This window comes from Drosophila nasuta, chromosome 2R, assembly GCF_023558535.2.
Source record: "Drosophila nasuta strain 15112-1781.00 chromosome 2R, ASM2355853v1, whole genome shotgun sequence".
NCBI classification, from domain to species: Eukaryota; Metazoa; Arthropoda; class Insecta; order Diptera; family Drosophilidae; genus Drosophila; species Drosophila nasuta.
The window spans coordinates 16,681,638-16,702,385 of record NC_083456.1 but is presented as its reverse complement, the minus strand read 5'-3'; the positions used below and the strand labels follow the sequence as shown (position 1 = coordinate 16,702,385).

At 40.7% G+C, this 20,748-nt stretch overlaps 1 protein-coding gene across 1 annotated transcript in view; it reads left to right on the top strand.

The window, feature by feature from the left end:
• The window catches only part of LOC132785639 (alpha-2Db adrenergic receptor), a 52,571-nt gene extending 32,362 nt beyond the window's left edge, over nt 1-20,209 (top strand). Inside the window, exons 2-3 of the mRNA XM_060791831.1 lie at nt 11,527-11,685; nt 13,043-20,209. Of these exons, the coding sequence (XP_060647814.1) occupies nt 11,527-11,685; nt 13,043-14,161 (1,278 nt within the window). The 3' untranslated portion in view covers nt 14,162-20,209. The remainder of the gene's footprint in view (nt 1-11,526; nt 11,686-13,042) is intronic.
• The last annotated feature ends 539 nt before the right edge of the window (nt 20,210-20,748 follow it).

The window sequence follows — 20,748 nt, the reverse complement described above, 5'->3', positions numbered from 1 at the left end:
GTCTTAAATGCCAGAGGCGAGCAAAGTTTTTAATCTCATTTGCTCATTTGCCACATTATACGCTTCATAAAAACTTCATAATCCAGTAAACCTTCTGTTCGTTCGCTTTTCTATCACAATGTAACGAATACATCAACGGCCAAAATCAGACAGACAGACAGAGCCTGCTGCTGTTGGCGCAATAAAGAAGGCGCACAACAACATGCCAAAATAGCTGCGGCCCAAATGTCGAAACTGAAACTGAAACCGAAAGCGAAACCGAAGCGACGGCGGGCGGGCGGAATAAGGCGGCGGCCCAAATGTATGCCACAGAATGTTGTTTACAAATCTCTTCAGCAACGCCCACAAATTTGTATGCAAGGCATTGTTGTTGCTGTCGCCTTTGGCATGCGGTTCAGAGGTTGTAGATTTCAATATTTACTTAGCCATGGATGGCATCATGGCATTCGCTGCCGAAACCAAACACAAAACTTTCTGCTGAGACCGCTTAATGATAGCTTAAAGTTTTTTTTGCTTTCTATTCTATTTCGAGGGAAATACTTCGCTTTATTAAATTAAATATAGCCAAAAGAGGGCCGACCAAACATGAGTTCAACAAGCCGACAGGCGTTGTTTTACTCGCTGCTCAGCTGACATTAGAGGCGGCCAGTGACCGCCATAAATCGACTAGTCCTCGGCCTGCCCAATGCGACGCCAATGCCACACGCCTGCCATAAACTATGCTGAGAGAGGGAGATGGAGGAGTTGATGCTGCCGCCCCCTAGCACATGTCCAGCAACCACTTGAGAGCAGCATCGTCCCAACGCCCACTTCAACTTGCCTCGAATTTCGCACAGATCTCGTGTTGCTGCCTAGGATGGAGCATAGTTTCAGGAGTGTGTGTGTTTGTATGTGTGTAATAATTATGTCACTTTTGGTTAGATCTTGGCAGACATCGGCAGATGTCGCACACTTTAACAGTAATTTGAACTTTAACTTGACTTTAAATTCGGGCGGGCAGCAAACACTTTTTGCTTTCGACTTTATTGTCCTTTAAATGACATTTGCGACGACTGCAGTAAAGTTTTGCAACCCTCCATCGCCATCGCCATCAGCCGCTCTCAGCAACGAACGAAACGACGAAATTGTATACAGAGTGGAAAATCTAAGCGAAAAAAGTGTCAAATAAGAAACTAAATCGCATGTCCGCCACGCCATTTCGAGCTGACCCTTTTGTGCTTTGTATTTTGGCAAGCATCTCAAATTGAAGGCTGCCTTTCAGTTTTTTTTCCTTTACTTCCTTTTTTTTTTGGCAACCAACATGAGCATCTAGGGGAAAGCGGAAATGGCTAAGGGAATGGCACCGGATGTGAGATCCTGGTGGGTGGGGGAAAACGCGAACGGCAATAATGTTGTTCCATTGGGGTCGCTAGACGCCCCAGGGCAGCATTTAATTACGCTCGTGTTCGTTGTAATGAGGCAAATTGCTTTTTGCTGTCAATTAAAGTAAAGTTTTCCCTTTGGCTGGCAGCGGCAACGAGAATACAGCGACAGCGACTGCGACGGCAACGGCGAAGTCAGCGTCGCTGCCATTAGAGCCAATCAAATTTGCGGAGCCAAAAGCGAGAACGATGCCAACGTGCAGCTGAGATTTTTGTGGCATTGCCCCGGTTGTAAAGTAAACTTGCACACTTTATCTTGTGTGTGGCACACTTACGAGCCAGCACTCCTAGCAACCCATCAAATGGCGGCTCTAATTTCAAAGCGCATAACACACACACACACACTGACATGATCAATTCCATATGCTCATACGTTGCCTTGTTGCTATACTTCCGTTTCCGGATTGGCGCAGTTGTGGCTTTCACGCCGCGTTCTAGTTTCCACTCGCATTTAATGTGCGCATATATGTGAGTGTGTTAGTGTGTGTGTGTTTAGGCAGTGTCTTAGAACACGTTTGTAAACATCTTAAATGTGCTTTTAATGAGCAGCTTCCCTAGAACTGAAGCAGTCAAGCCAGTCAAAGAAAGACAAGCGGCAAGGCTTCTGCCATGCATTACATTTGTTCCTGTCCTTCTACCCCTCTATTCCTCCCTCACTCTCCTCCCTCTTCTGGGCTATTGCGCACTTGTAATCGCTTGCCAGTGCGTTTGCAGACATCGTTGGCACTTTTGAAGACGTTGTTACCGTATTTTAATAACGTTAATTAGCGTTCTAATTAGTTGTTGCCTTAGTTCGCATTTAGTGCGCGCATGTTTAACGCATTTAAAACATGCACACACGCCCACACATACGTATATAAATTTATATGCCAGTACTTGAATTTCAAGTGGCAATTGGTGTATAGCTAAAGTTAAAGTCAAGTCCAACTACTTGTGTTATATGCTGCAGCTGCATGCGATGCACCGACTCTGAACTGACCTCGCTTTAATTTGTGGCCACATCGTTATCGTGAATGTTACCGTTTAAAAATTAATGAAAATTTAAATAAAATTATTACCAGACATTTTACATAACAAAACGAAGCGAAACGGTCGAACAAATTCACCCCATGTAGAGTTTCATTCCAAAAGCTAGTTAAAGTCCCTGCACTGACTCCAGTTGAACATTGCGTGCCGTTAGTGCATTTGTTACTATGCGAAAATGTTATATATATATACATATATCGCAGAATAAAGCTGCAATTAATTAGCCATTATTAAAACGGAACACACACACAAACACAGGCACGTGCGTGCACCTTGTGTTGTGGGTAATAAAAATGGCAATTGTTGCAGTTGTTAGTGGTTGGAAATGTTAATCAATATGCGTTGATTCATTGGCGAACGATACAACAATGCATTTAATGCCATTAACTAAGTGCTTTAAGTGAAAATAAAGGAAAAACATTAATACGTAACTCTTTGCTATTGCCAAAGGAGAGAATGGGCAGACAAAGGGCGGCACAAGTGGACAATAAATTGCCGGCGAATTACACAATTTTTAATCGCAATTTCAATTAAGCGTTTGAGGCATTATGTAAAGTTTCGATTCAAAAGCGATAAAGCATTTAAAATCCATAACACGAAGAGTTAATACACTTTTCATGTAATGAATGCGAATAATTATTAAATGCAATAATTGTTTCTCAAGTATGATAAATGGAAGAACTTCGAATCTATAATAAAATGACAACACAAAATCAGAAATACAAATACAGAAATTTTAAAATATATATATTTCAGTTTTCTATATTTTGTACTGTCATTTAAATTCGAAAAACTAAAATTAAAATCTCCTCTCTTCAACTAAATACAGGGTCAAACTCTGAAAGTGCAGAATATGAATATGTGCAGTCACGCATTCAATGAAATCAAAAATGCCTTTCATCAATCAATTGCGTAGTTTACAACAAGCTCAGCCAGCGTAGAGTATTATTAATGATACAACAACAAATGGATTTGTATGGCAATTCACGAATAATTTAAGCGTATACGCAATCCCCTATAGAGCTCTGTGTATATTACCGCCTTAAAGGATAAACGTTGCAAACGGAATGATATGTGAAATATGTGCTTAATGCCAATTTAACATTGCTGCTGCGTTTGTTGTGGCATAATTACAAATATTGAAATTCAATAATGCACCTTTTGTGCCATAAACGTTTTTATTTTCTTTTGCACACACACACATACATACAAATGTACATATATATATAAGGCAATAAATAATGGGCAGACCCTGCCATGGCATTACTTTGGTCTGCTCTGGTCTGGGACAGCCCACACAAACCAAAAACAACATTGAAAATTGCGTGAGCTGTGCAAAACTGTTTTGCTTGTTAAGAGATGGTCAACAGCAACAACAATAACAACAACGGCAACAACAATGCCTGTCGTTGTTGATTGTTGTTGCTGTCGTTGGTGTTGTTGCTATTGTTGCTGTGGCAGTTGCTGTCGTTGCGGTTGAGTTGCTCCTCTCCTGTCCTCTGCCGAGGCACATCCCTCATCCCTCATCACTCGGCTGAAGTAGACCAATGGGCAACTTGTGCATGGCTCGCACCCGCAGTTGTTCATTTGTTCGGTTCACAAGTGTCATGCTGTTTGTCCTAGAGCGACTGTCCCCCCGACCTCTCCCCCGCCACCCTCTTTCGCCTACTCTAGCCACTATTGTGCCTCTCTCGCAATGCATGTCTTTGTGTGTGCCAATAACCATTAAGCGTTAAAATTTGTGCAGTTTGTTGATGTTGATGTTGCTGCTGCTACGGCTGCTGTTGCATTGCACTATGGGATAATTTATGATTTTAGAGAATTAAGTCATTTTGCAAATCAATTAAAATTCTTGAAATTTTTTGACATTTTAAGAAAGAGTTAATTGTTAAAACGGGAATGAGAAGTCGGCACATACAATAATAACTAGAGTATTTAACATTGTAAAGTAAAAACCACTTTAAATATAATTTCCTAAATCCATTTTTATATTTGATAAATAAGGCCTTATTAATTATTTTTAATCATCAAAAATGTTAATAATTCGCCAATGTTTTAGAAAATCAGATATAACTATCTGAAATTGCAATTTTAAAGCAGTTTCTTCTCAGTTCAGAATGTTTAAAATTGCTTAAACATGACTCCAATATTCATTGCAGTCCACAGTGCATTTGGCTTGTTGCTGCTCAATGCACGTACGCAAGCTGTGTGTGTGTGTGTGCGTGCAGCCAACAAGATTTGTTAGCCTGGCCAAAACACTGTAATTATTTTATGCTTGCAATGGTCAGTAGGCCATAGAATCTCTTTCCCCATTCCCCCAACGATGCCCCTCAACAGATTTCCTTTGCCAGGAAGTTGTTCAAGAGCCTAACCAAAACTGGCCTAGTAGTAGATCATTTAAAATTTCCAATTGGCTTGACAGACACACACACATACACACGCACACTTGCACACACATCGACACACGCACAACCAATAGGGTCAGTTAGCTGGTGGCATTGCCTATGGCTGGTTAACTGCCCAACCTCAACTTCTGCTCCCGCTTCTCCTTCTGCTTTGGCTACAGTTTGGCTACGCTTACAGCTTTTGGCCCATTTCGAGGATGCTTGTATTTAATTTACTATTGAAATTAACGATGCGTGCATCAGTGTTTATATGCTTATACTTGTGCTGGTGTGTGTGGGTGTGTGTGGAAAAGTCAAGCCCCAAAACAACAGTTTGGCAGCAATTTGTTACAAGCGATGGCAACTGCAAATGATTAACAATGTATGCGACATTGTGGTTAAAAGCATAATATTATCATACATTTTGGCCGAGCCTAGCATACATTACACACACACACACATGCACACGAGCATATAAGGGCAGGGCTTACACACATGTATATGGAAATTAATTTTCTGGCATTTTACTGACACTGACTGTGGCGCTCCCTGCGATTGCCCCATTAGCTTATTGTGATATTTATGCGGCAGCCATTAGAGTGAGACAATACCCGTATTAATTACACATTTCATTTCATTCGACAGCCCCGAATGCCAATGAGGCTAAATCAATAACTGCGTTCCCCCGCTCGCTTCGCTCTCTTCTCATTACCTAGTCCCGTAAATAGAGTCATCATCATCATCGTCATCGTCGGGCAGCGAAGCCTGTAATCTAATAAAACGGAATGCAAATCGTATGCTGTAATTATGGTGCGCACCATGGCTAAGGATAAACATCAATCAAAATTTAGCAATTGGAGCGAGCTGGCTGGCTGGCAACTGAGCTCGCAAGCTTAAAAGTTGACCACCGGCAAAGTGAGAAAACAAATTGCCGTGCAGTAGGTCACACACACACACACACACACGCACACTTACATATCGTGTCTGCGTGTCAACAAGCAATTTCCGCTGTGAACGATCGGGAACAAAACAACGACATCAATGGCAGAGGCCGCTGCAATAGGCAAAAACGTGTGCGCGCGATGCAGCAACAGTTGGCGAGTTGTTGTTTTATTTTTACGATAATACCGTCTGCCAGACGCACGGACGGACGGACGGACGGACGGACGGACGGAGCATGGCAATCAGCATAAAGTGGTTGGCATTAAAAATATCAGGCCGCACAATAAAAACGCCGTTTCGCAGCGGAAGTGTCAAACAGGGCAGAGAACGAGAATGGGAATGGGAATGAAGAATGGAGAATGGAGAGAGAGAGTGGAGCATAGGGATTGCCAGTCCTGTTGCTATTGTTGTTCTTGTTCTTGTTTTGGTTTTTTGTTGTTGGGCAACAAAATCAAATAATAAAGCCATAAAACTGCGCTGGCCACAATTAAAATGCCTCTAGCACATTAAGGCAACAACATTTTTGGTTGCTTTCGGTTTTTGTTGCCTACTTTTCATGGCACATAATGGCGACCAATGCATTTCCCGTGGCTTTAGCGCATGACACAACATTGTGCTAAAAAATTGCAATTTAATGAACCATGCCGTTAGCCGCAATTAGGCAACAATAACGAACTGCCTCGCAACCGCCACAAGCCCCGAAAACCAATGCTTACCCCAAATCGGGTATATTGCCGCAGAAAGAGCTTTGGTAACGGACTCGAAATAATAACCGAGCTGCTGTAACGTATTTCGAGCGTATTTTATGGCAGATTCTCATAGCCTTTGCTTGCGTCCATTATCAGCGGGCATCTGTTTATTTTTTTCTTCAACTATCGAGCGTTGGTGTCTTTTAATTGGCGACGACTGTGGCGCGTGTTGGACATTCAGACAACGGGACAGATTGTTCCTCAAACATAAATGTGCATTAAAGTAGCCATTTTTTTCCATTCTTTTTGTTATTTTATCTTCCCCCCATTTATTTTCTTTGCGTTTTCCCTTTGAGCAATTGATTTAAGTTTATGGCGAGTGCGGGCAAGCGTAAAGCTGTGGAAATGCGAAAAGGCAAAGAAAATAAAGTCAACGGGCGACAATTCCAACAGAACTGAATTGGGAATTGGTGTCCCAGAGCGAGAAAGAGAGAGAGAGTGAGTGAGAGTGAGAGCTTCGGGGCAAACAGAATGCAGTCAATTGAAATGCAAGTGCAAGTCCAAGTCAAGTCTGGTGCAAAAGCGAAAGGAAACTGCCAGGCAAATTGGCAGCGCAAACTACAAAATGGTTGCTCCACTGAGCAGCGACAAATAAAGAATGCTGAAGTTGCGGAACCATTGGCAATGGCAATGGCAATGCAAATAAGTATGGCTAAGAAACCCAACTCAACTCAAGTCAGTCATTCAGTCGGATTGGTCGAGGGGCCGACCAGCAACAGCAGCATTCACAGAATTCACAAGCACTGACAACATTGTCAAAGCACAAAAACGAAAGCAAAAAAAAAAAATGCCAAAAGAAAGCTGCATCTTCTCTTTGCTAGCATTGAATGCGAGGAGAAGTGCACTGTGTGTGTGTGTGTGTGTGTGTGTGTATTCTCAGTAGTCTCGCACTTTAGATTTATTGATTGTTTCAACAGCGGCGTTTCGGCCTTGTGGATCCACTATTTGTCCAAAAGCGGGTCAGAAGTGTAAGAAGGGAATGCTGTTCTGCAGTTGTCTTTGCAACCATTCGAGTCTTGAGCTCGTTGTTGTCCCTCTGAAAAAGTTGCAACGACAACAATGCTGATGATGACAGCCGCCATTCGCCCTTGTTTCCGTCTTCGACCATGTCAGAGAGCTGATGTCCTCGGGCCAAAACGCACTTTTTCTCTACACACATACACATACACACACACATACACATGCACAAACACTTGCGTTCACTTTTTGTGCAAACTTTCAGCAACGATTCGGATTGGAATTCTTTTGTGTTTACAACGGAATTTTTGCCATATATTTCTTGTTATTTGTTTTGTTTTTCCTCTTCCATTTTTTTTTATTGTTTCTGTGTGTGTGTGTGTCAGTTAAGAGACGGAAACGTGTCATAAGCACATATAAGCGGCCAGTTGATTTAGCTTTAAAATATGTACTTAAAAACGATTTCTCTCCCTCTGTGTTTTGCGCATCACTCATACGGCACGTGGCCCCGCGTGCACGCTGCGTGGACAACATTTTTATCTTTTAATTACAGTCATTTGAGTGTGCCGCTCGCTTGATGTTTACATTTCAATAAATTGTGCGCTCTCATCAACACTTTGCCAACCATTTCGTTCTCGTCATCCTTCCTGGCACTTGTGTGTACATCAACACTTTTTGCTTTGCTTTCGCTCTCTTTCCTCCTCTCAGTCATCGTTGGCGTCGTCGTCACCGATGTTGTCGCTTCGACGTGGCACCTCCCCTAACGATTTTGGTTGCCCATAATGAGTTTTTGTTTCCAGCAGCTTAAGTTCTGCATAGCGAACGGCAACAGGAAGAAGACACAGAACAGAACAGCAACAATAGCAATAGCAACAGCAACAGCAACAACAACACAACGGCAGCAAGCAATTTCCACTGCCATTTAATTAAAAATTGCAGAATAATTATTTTTCTTTTCGCATCTTTTCCACTTTACACGGACTTGGCTGCGCGCAAAAAGAACTTTTAAATAAACAAAGGCGCTCAGCGCAATTTGAAAATCTGCAAATTAGCGCAAATGCAGCTCAGATGAAAACAACAACGACGAAGCACCATCCACCAACGCAAATGGATAATGGGTAATGGGTAACGGAGAAATGATGAAAATGAAGCAAAAAACGACAAAAGAAATGTGATGGAGTGCGAGCGACTTGGAAAATGGGCAGCTGCAAATGCAGCAGGCGAAAGCAAACTTTTCAATTACATTAAATCCGCTCACTAAAGTTCCCAGCACGCACACGCACCGTTGACAATTTATTGTAAGCTTCTGCTTTTGGCTCTGCTGATGCTCAAGTTTAGTAGTTGCATGCCATTTGCTTAAGGAACGTAATCAGTGAACGCCTGTTGCCGTTGCCGTTGGCGTCGCCTCGTGAAGAGCTTTGTCCAAATGCGTTAGTAAAACCTCTTTGGCCACGCTCGGATTTCACATGATTATCATATACTAAGTGGAAGCAAAGTTGTGGGCGATCACCCACACGCCCACAGGTGTTAAGATTACGTGCCAGCCCAAGTGCCAGGCAGCGTGGCGTATACGTAACTTTTATGCCTATGCCCCAAAAGTTTTGCGTTTTACTTATGGGCTGTAAAAAGGGAAGGCCATCTTTTTCACACGTTGTAACTTTTGCCGGCAAATGTTACTTTAAGTGAACTTGCAGCAACATTGCGTATACGTAGCGCTTAAATATCGATATCTGCCAGAGCAGAAGAGCAGTCGACAACAGCAGCAGTAGTCGAGAGAAGCAGCAGGAGTCATGCTCCATTGGGCTAGCTGTGGGTGTGCTGACAAATGCTGTCAATATATCAACAGTAAACCCTAAATGATGAGACGATTTATTATGATGCTGCAACGGCAACAACAATGAGTTATCCTGCAACTGCAGCAGCAGCAGCAGAAGCAACAGCAACTACGACTTACGCTTCCTGCCTCTTGGCAATAAGCTGAAATATCAGTCAGCCCGTTTAAGTAGCTGTTGGCCCCTGGTTTTTGCCATTGCCCACAACTGCAACCTGCCACTTGATGTGCATACATACTCGACTTTTCTCTCCCTCTCCCACTCCGCCTCTCTTTACTCTTTCTCTACCACACGTACTTGTGCTGTGCTCGTTGCCGTATATTTTGGCAACATTATACTGACGCTTAATACTTTATGCTTATTTTGTTGCGGCAAGTTGTGTGCGGCAGCAGCAGCAGCAGCAGCAGCAGCAGAAGATGCTACAACGTTGTCGAGAAATTTATTTTGTGCTCAGCGGCCGGATAAAGTTTATGCAGCCGCCGCAGACGCAGACGATGCTGCGACTTAAGATAAACCCCGGCTCAACTTGAGCCGCAGGCACTGCCCAATCACCCTCTCAGAATCTCCCCAATCTTTTGGCCCACTCCTCCACATCACATTGCATTGCAGCTACTCACTTGCCGCTCAAAAATTCAATTTAGCAACATCCCCGATCTCCCCGCAATGCTATTGCTTGCTTTGCGTGTAAGCGGATTACAAGTTAAATAAATTTAGTTTACAATTCTTGTGCTAGTTCTGTGTGTATACCCGACACACAACTTGTTTGCCAATTTCTATAGCTGAACTGAAGTCAGGCATTGCAGGCAGTTTCCCAACACACAACACACACCTGACACAACTGCTTAAATAGCTGGAAATCTAAAAGCAACTGGCCTCTTGGCGCACTTGCCAAAAAATGTTGTTGCGGCGAGAATTTTGCTATTACCCGGACGAACAAAAATAACAATGGCTTTTCATAATAATGCGCGAAAGCAACACTAACAATGACTGCAAAAGGGACGGCAAAAATGCCGCTCCGGCTCTTAAGCAATCTCTGCGAGGCATCAAGTGCTCTTCTTTGTATGCTTTTCATCAAAACACTTAATTTGCATAATTTTGTGAAGAGTTTTCGCGGTAGAGAGCCAAGAGAGAGAGAGACCGCAGATTATAAGCGGAAACTCACTCAGCCAACAACGACAAAGTAACGAGAAGCGGCAAAGCAGCAATGTGGCAAGATATCAAAAACTATGATGCAATTTAATTCCGCCAGCTTTAAATAAATGAAATGCCATTGCTTCAAAATATGGCGTCCATTTTGCTTATTCACGACCTTTCTCCGTCACTTTGTTCTCTTCCTCTTTCTCTCTCTCTCTCTCTCTCTCTGTGTTTATGTCACAGCAGCGAAAAGACTTGCAATGCTTTTGTGTGCAGTAATTTAATATTTTTACTTCATTTATCGTTATGAAATTTCCGTGCAAATCGTGCACTTTGCATTTTTTGCACATTTTTCACGGCAGCCAACAGCAACAGTAAAACTGACAAAGCATTTTCAGCCAAGCGGGAAGTGAGAGCAGTAAATGCATTTCCCAACGTAAAATCAGTCTAATGCACTCAATAACTGCCAGAGAACATACCATTCATTCTCTCTCCCTGTCTCGTCGTCGTACTTCAATGCCAAATACCCAAGCAAAAGTCCAAACCAAAGTCCTTAGTAAGTAAGTTAGTCCATAAAAGGCTCAACCAGTCAAGCAATTTTACATTCAATTTAAGTTCTTAAATTGTAACCAACTGCAAATCCTCCCAAAAACACACACAAAAAAGTAACCTGCTGTCAATTCCAGCAAAGAAATAAAACCTTGCAGCAGCATAAATGATTTATCAACTTTATCGAACAAGCAGACGTAAAAGGTGAAATGTAAAACTATTAGCTAAAAATGAAAATTGTATCTCATTGGAGAGCATAAATCGTGATAGAAAAGCACTAAGTTTAAACTATGATATGATACTCTGACTGTATTTATTATGTTTCTTGCATCGTGAAAATTGACAAATTGGATGCAGTTGGTGGCTCGCAAAATCTCAAGATGAATACATGTTTTTCTTTGGGATTTGCGCAACTTAAGTTATAAATCTCTGCTGAAAAGCGAGCAAGCTGAAGAGCGAGCGAAGGGAGAAGGAAGAGCTTGTTTCTCCATCACAAATCAATATTTAAACGTTTTCTCTCTTCTGCTTGCAGCTAAGCGAGGACATTGGCTACGTGCTCTATTCGGCGCTCGGCTCCTTCTACATACCCAGCTGCATTATGGTATTTGTGTACATACGAATTTACTTTGCCGCCAAGGCGCGGGCGAGACGCGGCATTAAAAAACATCCGCGTAAAACAAACAACGAACAGGTAAGTGACAATTGACGACGAGCGATAAAGTTGCGCCAGGCAATGACAGAGACGTGTGGTTTTGAGTCGTGATTACCCGTAGAATTCATATACCAAACTGATTCATTGTTGTCATCCACAGGCGATTGTCCTGTCAAAAGCGGATGAGCGAATGAATTGCAACAGTCGCTGCCCGCAGCTGCAGCTGTAGCAACCACTGTAAATGCAAATGTTGCCATTTGAATGAACATGCCACGCATTCGGCATCGCCAGCAATCGAAATTGGCTCTGACACTTGCACTGGCAGCTGTGGCGTATGCGTAATGCGGCGCTGGCTTAAAGTCAGAGCGCACTCGCGCATTTTTAAAGTGCTTTTTGCATTGCACAGGTGCAAGTGGCACACACACACACACACACACACACATACGCACACACAGACAGACAGACGTGCACGCTTTCTTGTCCGCATTTGTGCTACGTGCTGCAACTTTTCAGCAGTCAGCAGCATCCATTGCACTTTTGCCACGTTCGCCCATTTTGCTCATTTGGGGCACAAACGATGGCAGCCGCCATTGTGCAGCGTTCTTCCATTCAACAAAATGACGTCCGTTAGCGCTTTTGTGCTCTTCCCTGTTACCTGTTACCGATGATGCCTGATGGCTTACTCTTGATTTTCACGGCAAATAATCGCAAAAGTGGGCAAGCGGATGGAGTGTCAAAGTTCGCTGATTGAGTGCTGAAATTCTCTAAGCGATACACGTAGCATTAATTACTGAAAAGTCAAATTACCTGGAATTGCGTTGGCACATCGAAACAAGAGCGGACAAAAACATTTTCAAGCCAATTCATTCACAATTTGCATTTTCAATTAACCAAACGCGTCGCTCACAAAAAAATAAGAACGAACGTCCGAGAACGAAAACGCGAACGAGAGCGACACTTGACCAGCATTTTCGTGCAAACAAAGCTGACCCCAGAGCAGGCAGTTGGCAGTTGGCATTCGCAGTTGCAACACACAAACAGGCATGAGATTAACCCACACTCGTGCACTCGGCTCACATGATTACACACTCACAAGGGTGCGCTGCAGCAGCATTTTCGGGCGCTGTTAATTGCCATTGGTAATTGTTGTTGCTGCTCTCATTGCATATGCAGCATGCCTCGCCATGCCATGCCACGCCACACTACTGCCACCTTGCCCCATTTGCCGCAACTTTGCCGCGTTGCCGCCTTTGTTTGCGTAATCGTTGCGCTCTGACGCGCCTGTAAACAGACTTAAAAGGGATTTTGGAAATGGAAAAGCCATGTAACAGCCCCGCCATATGCTTCAGCTCACTCACTCCTCGCTCTTTCTCCCTCTCTCTGTCTCTCTCTGCAGGTTACGAGCTTCACCACCGCCAACAAGAAAGGAACAATACCGATGCCATCCTCCAGCGGCGCAACGCAGCTGCAGCTGCATCAGCAGCGACAGATAGCCACCATTGAGACACCACCGAACAGCGCGACGTTACCTATGCAAATACCGACGGTAACTATGGATCTTGCCTCCGATATATCCACCTCGGAAGCGGGCGAACTCGAAGCTGTTGCCGCCCAGGCTGCAGCACTCGCCTATGCCAATCCCAATCAATGCCTGATAAATGCAAATGCGGCTGCATCCGCAGCGAGCAGTGTGCCCAGCTCACCGAAAGAAACGCTGCAGGTCAGCACGATTGCAACGGGTCGCGGAGTTGGCCTCAATGTGCCCGTGCCGCCGTCCATGGGCAGCAGCAACTCTATCAATGTGCTGAATAACAACAACGGCAGCGTGGCCACCGATGTTGCTGTCAACACCACGGGCAATGCTACCGTGGCGAATAACAACAGTGGGGTAGCAAGTGGAGGCAATGCGGCGGTGGCAACTAGCAATGAGTTGCGCGTATCGCCGATTGCCGGACGATGCCGGGCGTTGTCGGTGGGCATCGATACGGATATGGTGAGTGAATTCGATCCTTCCAGCTCGGACTCGGGCGTGGTTAGTCGCTGTGCGGTAGTCAAACCGCTCAAGTTTCGCCTTTGCCAGCCCATCTTTGGTCGCAAATCGAACCAGCAGCGACGCAACGAGTCCAAGGCCGCCACAGTTGCGGCCAAAAACAGCGCAGCCGCTGCGGCAGCCAAGAGCAAGGAGCTGGCGGCCAAAACGGAACTGGAGCCGGCCATACCGAAAACGCCGAAACCGAGGGATCCCGAGAAGGAGAAGCGACGCATTGCCCGCAAGAAGGAGAAGCGAGCGACGTTGATATTGGGTCTAATCATGGGCAGTTTTATTGCCTGCTGGCTGCCGTTCTTCTTTCTATACATTTTGGTGCCTGCTTGTAGCAGTCATTGCAATATACCGGAGTCGGCGTTTGCGATTGCATTCTGGTTGGGCTACATGAATTCGGCGCTCAATCCGGCCATCTATACCATCTTCAACAAGGACTTCCGGCGCGCCTTCCGACGCATCCTGTTCAAGTGATGTTTGGCCTATGTGTGCTGTTACAGGTGCGTTTATGCGAGCATCGAGAAGGCTACCGAACGTGCCATGGGCAGCACACCCATGGGCTATGGGCATGGCATGTATCAGCATTACAGGCGTTAGATTTGCTTCGTTTACACCGACTTCTGCTTCTACTCTTTCAACTTTTCAGTTCATTTTCGTTCGTATTTGTGTTGTGTGTACAGTTAGTTAGTTAGCATTTCTTGGCATTTCTTTTTATTTCCCTTGAAAAGTAACGAACATTGTAGCTCATTTCAAAAGCAATGAACGGCTGTGAATTTGATGGAATCTCTCAATTTCAGTTTACGCGTTTTTTAGTTACATTTCTAAGGCTCTCCTCGAACCACGAAACGTACACACACACACACACATACACATACTCGTCTCGCCGTGAAACCCTCAAACTGTGTGCAAACACAAATTCCAGCAAAGCAAACATCTTTTATGCAGACTGAATGGCCATTCAACTCGATATTATTTCACAAATTTTCATTTTCCCTCAACATACATCAGCAGCAGGGTGAGGGTGGGCGGTGTAGGTAAACAATGCAAAGGCTGGCACATATTGTCTGGCACTTAGATTGAGGCCATCGAAATGTAGACGCGCCAAATGACACTGTGCTACAAAATTAAATTTATTTTTGTTTCCATTTAGTCACTTCGCTGCAATTCTGCTTTGAATAGAAAGTGGATTTCTAGGCACGAAAATGATGGAAAATTCCACCAAATACCACAATAGAACAAGCAAACTGGGACGCTCCAGTTTTATGCATACACTGAAATAAAACAAAATGTAACAACAGAAAGCCACATCTAATGGGTCTACACAAATATTGCAGATAGAAATCCAAAAGTCTACTTTATACTATATATAGAGCTAGCAGCACTTTAGATGCCATAATTTTTCGGGCTGTGCATTCAAATGTATGACACGTCATTCAGCCAAAGAGAGGGAGGCGCCACAAGATACATCTAAAGGCATGTTTTTGGCATATGGCCCATGCAATCACACTATTTACTATTTTGTTTGCAAGTCCAAAAGGCGAAACACACACAAATATGCATAAAATACACTCGTTCATTGCCATGTGTGTGAGACTCTTTCATATTTTGGACACTTTGTGAAAAATGTAAGAAGTTGCCACCATGATAGAAGATGCAATCAGTTGACTTCTGAAATGTTTATGGGTGCTTTTAGCGTTTGGGCTTTCAACACACCGCAAATATATCAAATTTATTGGCCACCCCATTCGTCGCCAACCTCTTGAGTTGTCGCCTTTAACGTAAAACGTTAAAATGCTCATAAATAATGCGGTAGACAATTCTGTCAGTTTCCAAACTGAATCATTTGAATGTACTGTGTGTATAAAGACAGCAGTTTTTCTTTTGCCATCAACATGCATTTTTTATATACCCTACCACCACCGCCACCACCACCAGCACTACAACAACTGCAGAGGGACAATGTCATTGTCAGCACTGCAAACTGCACTTAAATGACAATTTGAGCGCAGAATAAAACAGAACAGAAAAAAATAGCAACAAAAGTAATGGCACAAAAAGTGAAATCGAAAACAATTGAAATCAATGGCAAGGCAGCACACCCAGCAGCAGCACATTAAAATGCGCGACACACACAAACACACACACACCTAGAGCACTTAACTGCACTTAGGTGCGACGACGACAGGCGAAGGATGAGTGTCGAGTGAGGGAACACATTCCGCACGGGCTTGGCTTTGTTTTCGCTGGCACATCGAAAGTCATTTTCGCACAAAGTGCAAAGCTACAACAAGAACAACATTAAACGTTACTCGCTGACGTTGAGTCTATGCGGCGTATGCGTAATATGACGTTGCTCATACGTCGTCAATTGAGCATTTTGGGAAAGCATTTCGGAAATTGTTAATGGTTTTCGCCACATGACAAAATATTGTGCATAATTTATTAGAAAGGTCTTTCAATTAGCATAAATAACATACAAGCTAATAAACAATAGTAATAATTGAACACTATTAAATTATTTGCATTAAAACACATAATTCAATTATACACTTTTTATGCAAATTTCTGCACATTTCCCCATTCATTTTTTTGATTTGTGTGCCTTAATTATATTGAAATCATTATTGAACAAAAAAAAAAACATATATAGACAAAACAAAAACAACAGAATGCAAATAGTTGTGGCAAATGACAAAAACGTTGACCGAAAATATTTATTAAAAATATTTGCTTTGAGCGAAAAGCCGCCAGCGCTGCAGCGACCGCAAATTCATATGTCAAATTAAATTATTAAGTGTGCGGCGAGTGCGAAAATTAGAATTTGTAATTACAAATTTCTGTCAACATTTATTGCGCTGCGCTGTGTTGCTCTGCGATATAAGAGAATGCGCCACGTCATAAGCTAATTTAATGCCCGATTAACCTGGCAATTACACAGCAATCGACAAGTTGAACTGAACTATTACAGAATTCAAATTCAAATTCAAATTTTGTTTTGTCAAAGTACACATAAATATTTGATTCGACTTTTGTGCAGCGCAAGTTAAGGCCACAATCAGATGGGAATATTTAATCACAATATTTGCTTATGCCTGACTGTCATAATTAAGCGTTTTATTAAAGTCGAAAAGCCCGAATAAATCACTTTCGACTCAGCTTTACATTTTGTTTATAGTTCGCACATGATAATCACTCAGTGCATAGAATAAACTGCTTTGCTGGAATAGATTTTAGACAGACAATATTACAACATTTCACAAGGTTAATGAGTTTTGTTGCATTCTGATGCTATTTGTGGCTTATTTTCACAAGCAGACGCCATTAGAATGCTCATTAAAGCAATTAATTTTGTATAGAAGGAAAACGCAACAACCGCTCAGAGCGATCATAAAATACCCAGTGGTGTTCGATAATAAATGTGCACTTAAGAACTCATATTTATTCTCGCTGACAGCATAAATATTTATGAACTACGGGACCTCAATGGGCAATAAAATGGTTTCACTTGATTATTTGCAAAACTTGTGCGAAGCGATTCAGTTTAAACGGTTCGAGGAGAGTTTCGTGATGATTGCATGATTCATTTCAATTTTCATATTTTGATTTTCTGTTGAAAACTAAGCAAATCCAATGCCTGAATATAAATGTGTATGTATGTATGTAAGTATGTTAAATGATAATGAATTTATTGCCATTACGATTATACTTAAAGAGCAGCCCAACTTGAATTGAAATATAAGTTTGAAGAATATTATATGGAGCGGCACTACAACAAAAAATGACTGAAATGCTTAAATGAAATTATTTCATTATAAAAAACCATAGATCAAATAATTTAATTTAATTTAACTTAACTTATAATATGTATTTCAATAGTATTGATTAACATTTTTTGCTAATAACCGTAGCTTTTAGCATTAGGCAATAGACTCGTAATAATATTATAAATAATAATAATACTAATGATACTATATTATTAATAAAGCAGCATATATCAAAGTTGAATATTTTAATTTACAAACTTAATGAAAGAAAGAAGAGTAAGTAACATTAAATACGAGTACATTTATAAGTAGTTCATGTATTTAGCATAAAATCAAATGTTTAACCATTTCACATATTTAATTGTATTGTGCAGAATGTGCATAGCAAATTTTTAACTTCTTATCGTATCGTGTCTCTCTGTTATATAGTTGAGTGTAATAGTTAAATATTATGAGTAATTAATCAAACTAAGCAAATACGACATACTATATATATATATGAAATTGACAAATATATATAATTACGACTATATACAAATTAAATTGTGTATATCAAGAATCAAACTTGATAAAATACAAGCAACAAAAAACTGTTTAAATAATTAACTACCTACATTTTAAGCGGAAGTCTTCCACTACAATTACGCGCTCCAAATTCATTGTACTCGCAAATTCCCTGAAAGTTTCCAATTTGTTTCCCCCCACAATGTCCAAAACCGCGTAATAATCCCCTAAATACCGTATCCAATCTAACAGAATATAGTGTTAGTTCTTTTGATAACAAGAGAGATGAATAACAATCTAACAAACTCTGTGACGACTTGTGTGCGAGTTTGCAATGTAAATTTAATGCTATACAAAAATGAAAGAGAAGTGTATATGTGTATGTATTTCAAGGTTTCTCCCCCTCAAAAAATGATTCAATATACTTAAATACTAAAAAAGATAATGGATAACTTTAGCGATAGCCATAAACGATAATTTTACCAATTAAGGATTACACCATATTTACTGCACATTTGCATTATTAATCATCGTAGAGTTTTAAGCTAATGAGAAATTACATGTAGTTAACATAATTTAATCGAAACTTGCCATTGAAATTGTTAATCATTTTGTTGCTGTTATACGAGACGAGTTCTAGACAAAAATCATTGATTTTAAATTGTTTACACACACAAAAAAAACCTATACATATAGTTACACAAATATATTCATATGGCTAACAACGAAGTAACATGGTGCTATGAGTTACGCATATTCACATTTCGCATTTCACATTTTCCTGTTCCGGGAAATGGAACTGGAAATAACATAGATCCGATTATTTTATGTTTTACGGGATGGTCAAATACGTTAAAATATGAGCCCCTTTTAACGTCTTGGACAACATTCATTTCACTTATCTCATCTTATAGACCAAGCATCTAAATTCACCCCCATAAAGAAATAAATTTACAATAACAAAACACTGCAGAATGAACGCATGAAGGAACCTATAGCATAAATTTATTAGCAACTTAAGCAATGTAAATACTTAACATTATTCTCGAATTATGTCAAATATTGATATACAAATATTTAGATATAAACAAAATGTAAATTGTGCAAAAGAAAATTGCAAATTGAAGCCACCAAAGAATTGAAATTTCGCATGTAAGCTGAGTAAAACCAAAACTAAAAGCAAAACAAAAAACCAAAAATAAAACACATGGATAAAGTATAAAATGAAGTATTTAATTATAGCAGACGTAAGCTAAGCGTAAACAATCCCAACTCGTACCCTGAGACATACATGCAGAGACCCAGTTGTAACCTAAACTACCATAGTTGAAAGAAAACTTTTAGCAATTAGGTGCTCATATATCATAGTTCAACTAAAGCAAACAACATGCGAGATGTAGCAACTGAAAATGCATCTCTCGCACTCTCTCTCAGTAACAAAAAATGAAAAACAACTAAAAAAAAAAGAAAAAACCTATTTGTAAATTTCGACAACTCAACTAAACTAAACTAAAACGCATTTAAAAAGTTTCCGTTTTGTTTGTGCAAACTCTCATTAAACTACATACACACCAGTTGAGTTAAAGCAACGTATACACGTATGTAAACTTATTTACGCATATAGATAAATAAATATAGTACATCCTGTACACACTGTACGAGTACTCTTCTTGTATATGAAAAGTGTTTTCCTAACATCTTCTAGATTCTAAGACTCTGAATTGAACATTTACAAAAAAAGAAAAAACAAAAAACAATATAACTACATGAAAATATACATATAAAAAGAACGCCAGCAGTTTAAGGCATACCAAATACAACTAAAAGAAAAACAGAAAAACTATTAGCTAAGTGAAATATGTCCATTTAAAGGACAATAAAAATTCTATTAAATTAAATACCTTACAATTAAGCAGGTCGACTAAATAAATAGTTATCCAAATTTCATGAGGCTAAACTTGAACTCAACAACAACATAGCAAATGCTACAAACTATGGAACCTACCTACAGCAACAAACAACAAAATACATATAAATAAAATGTTTTAAAATTATTGTCGTTAAGTAAAAAAAAGAAAACAGAAAAACAAAAGTAACAACAAAATACCAACAATCCGAAAGCGAACTACATAATATGTAATAAAAACTGAAAGGTATTCTTAAATTCTTTAAAAGTCAAATGTCTTTTCATTTCCTCAAAATATTCAAATTGAAATGCAAATGAGAGCTGACAACCCTGTTCCAGGCGACAGTCAAAAGTCAAGGCTAATGTCAAGCAGCGAGAGTGTTTTTGTGTGCTGCAGCAAAAGTGCCATGTTAAACCATTTAAAAACAGCAAAATTATTCACAAATCGCCTGAAATCTACAAGCATGCCTCGAGCAATATGATTATCAATTTAAATGTCGACTCGCCTTATTTGCCACATGCGCAAAAACTGAATGAAAAACTCAACGCTAGTCGTGGTATTGATTTTTCGCACTGGCGAGAAAACGAAAGGCGCAACGGTAAAAGGCAGCCATCTCACGCAGTTGACGCAACTGTCGTTAGAGTTGCCAACGCGACGTATGATTTATATGCAAGCAGTGGTAAGTAACTTCTTTGTTGCATACTTTTGAGCTCCAAATAAATTTCAATTTCTTAGCATACTTTGCGGCGCTATGTTAATAATATAAATACTGCTTTATTTGTGAAATTAATTACTAAGCAAATATTGAAATTATTAAACTATTTAATTTTATTAAGGTCGAATGAATTGTTGAAAATGTTTTATCTAATTTGAGCGCATTATGTTT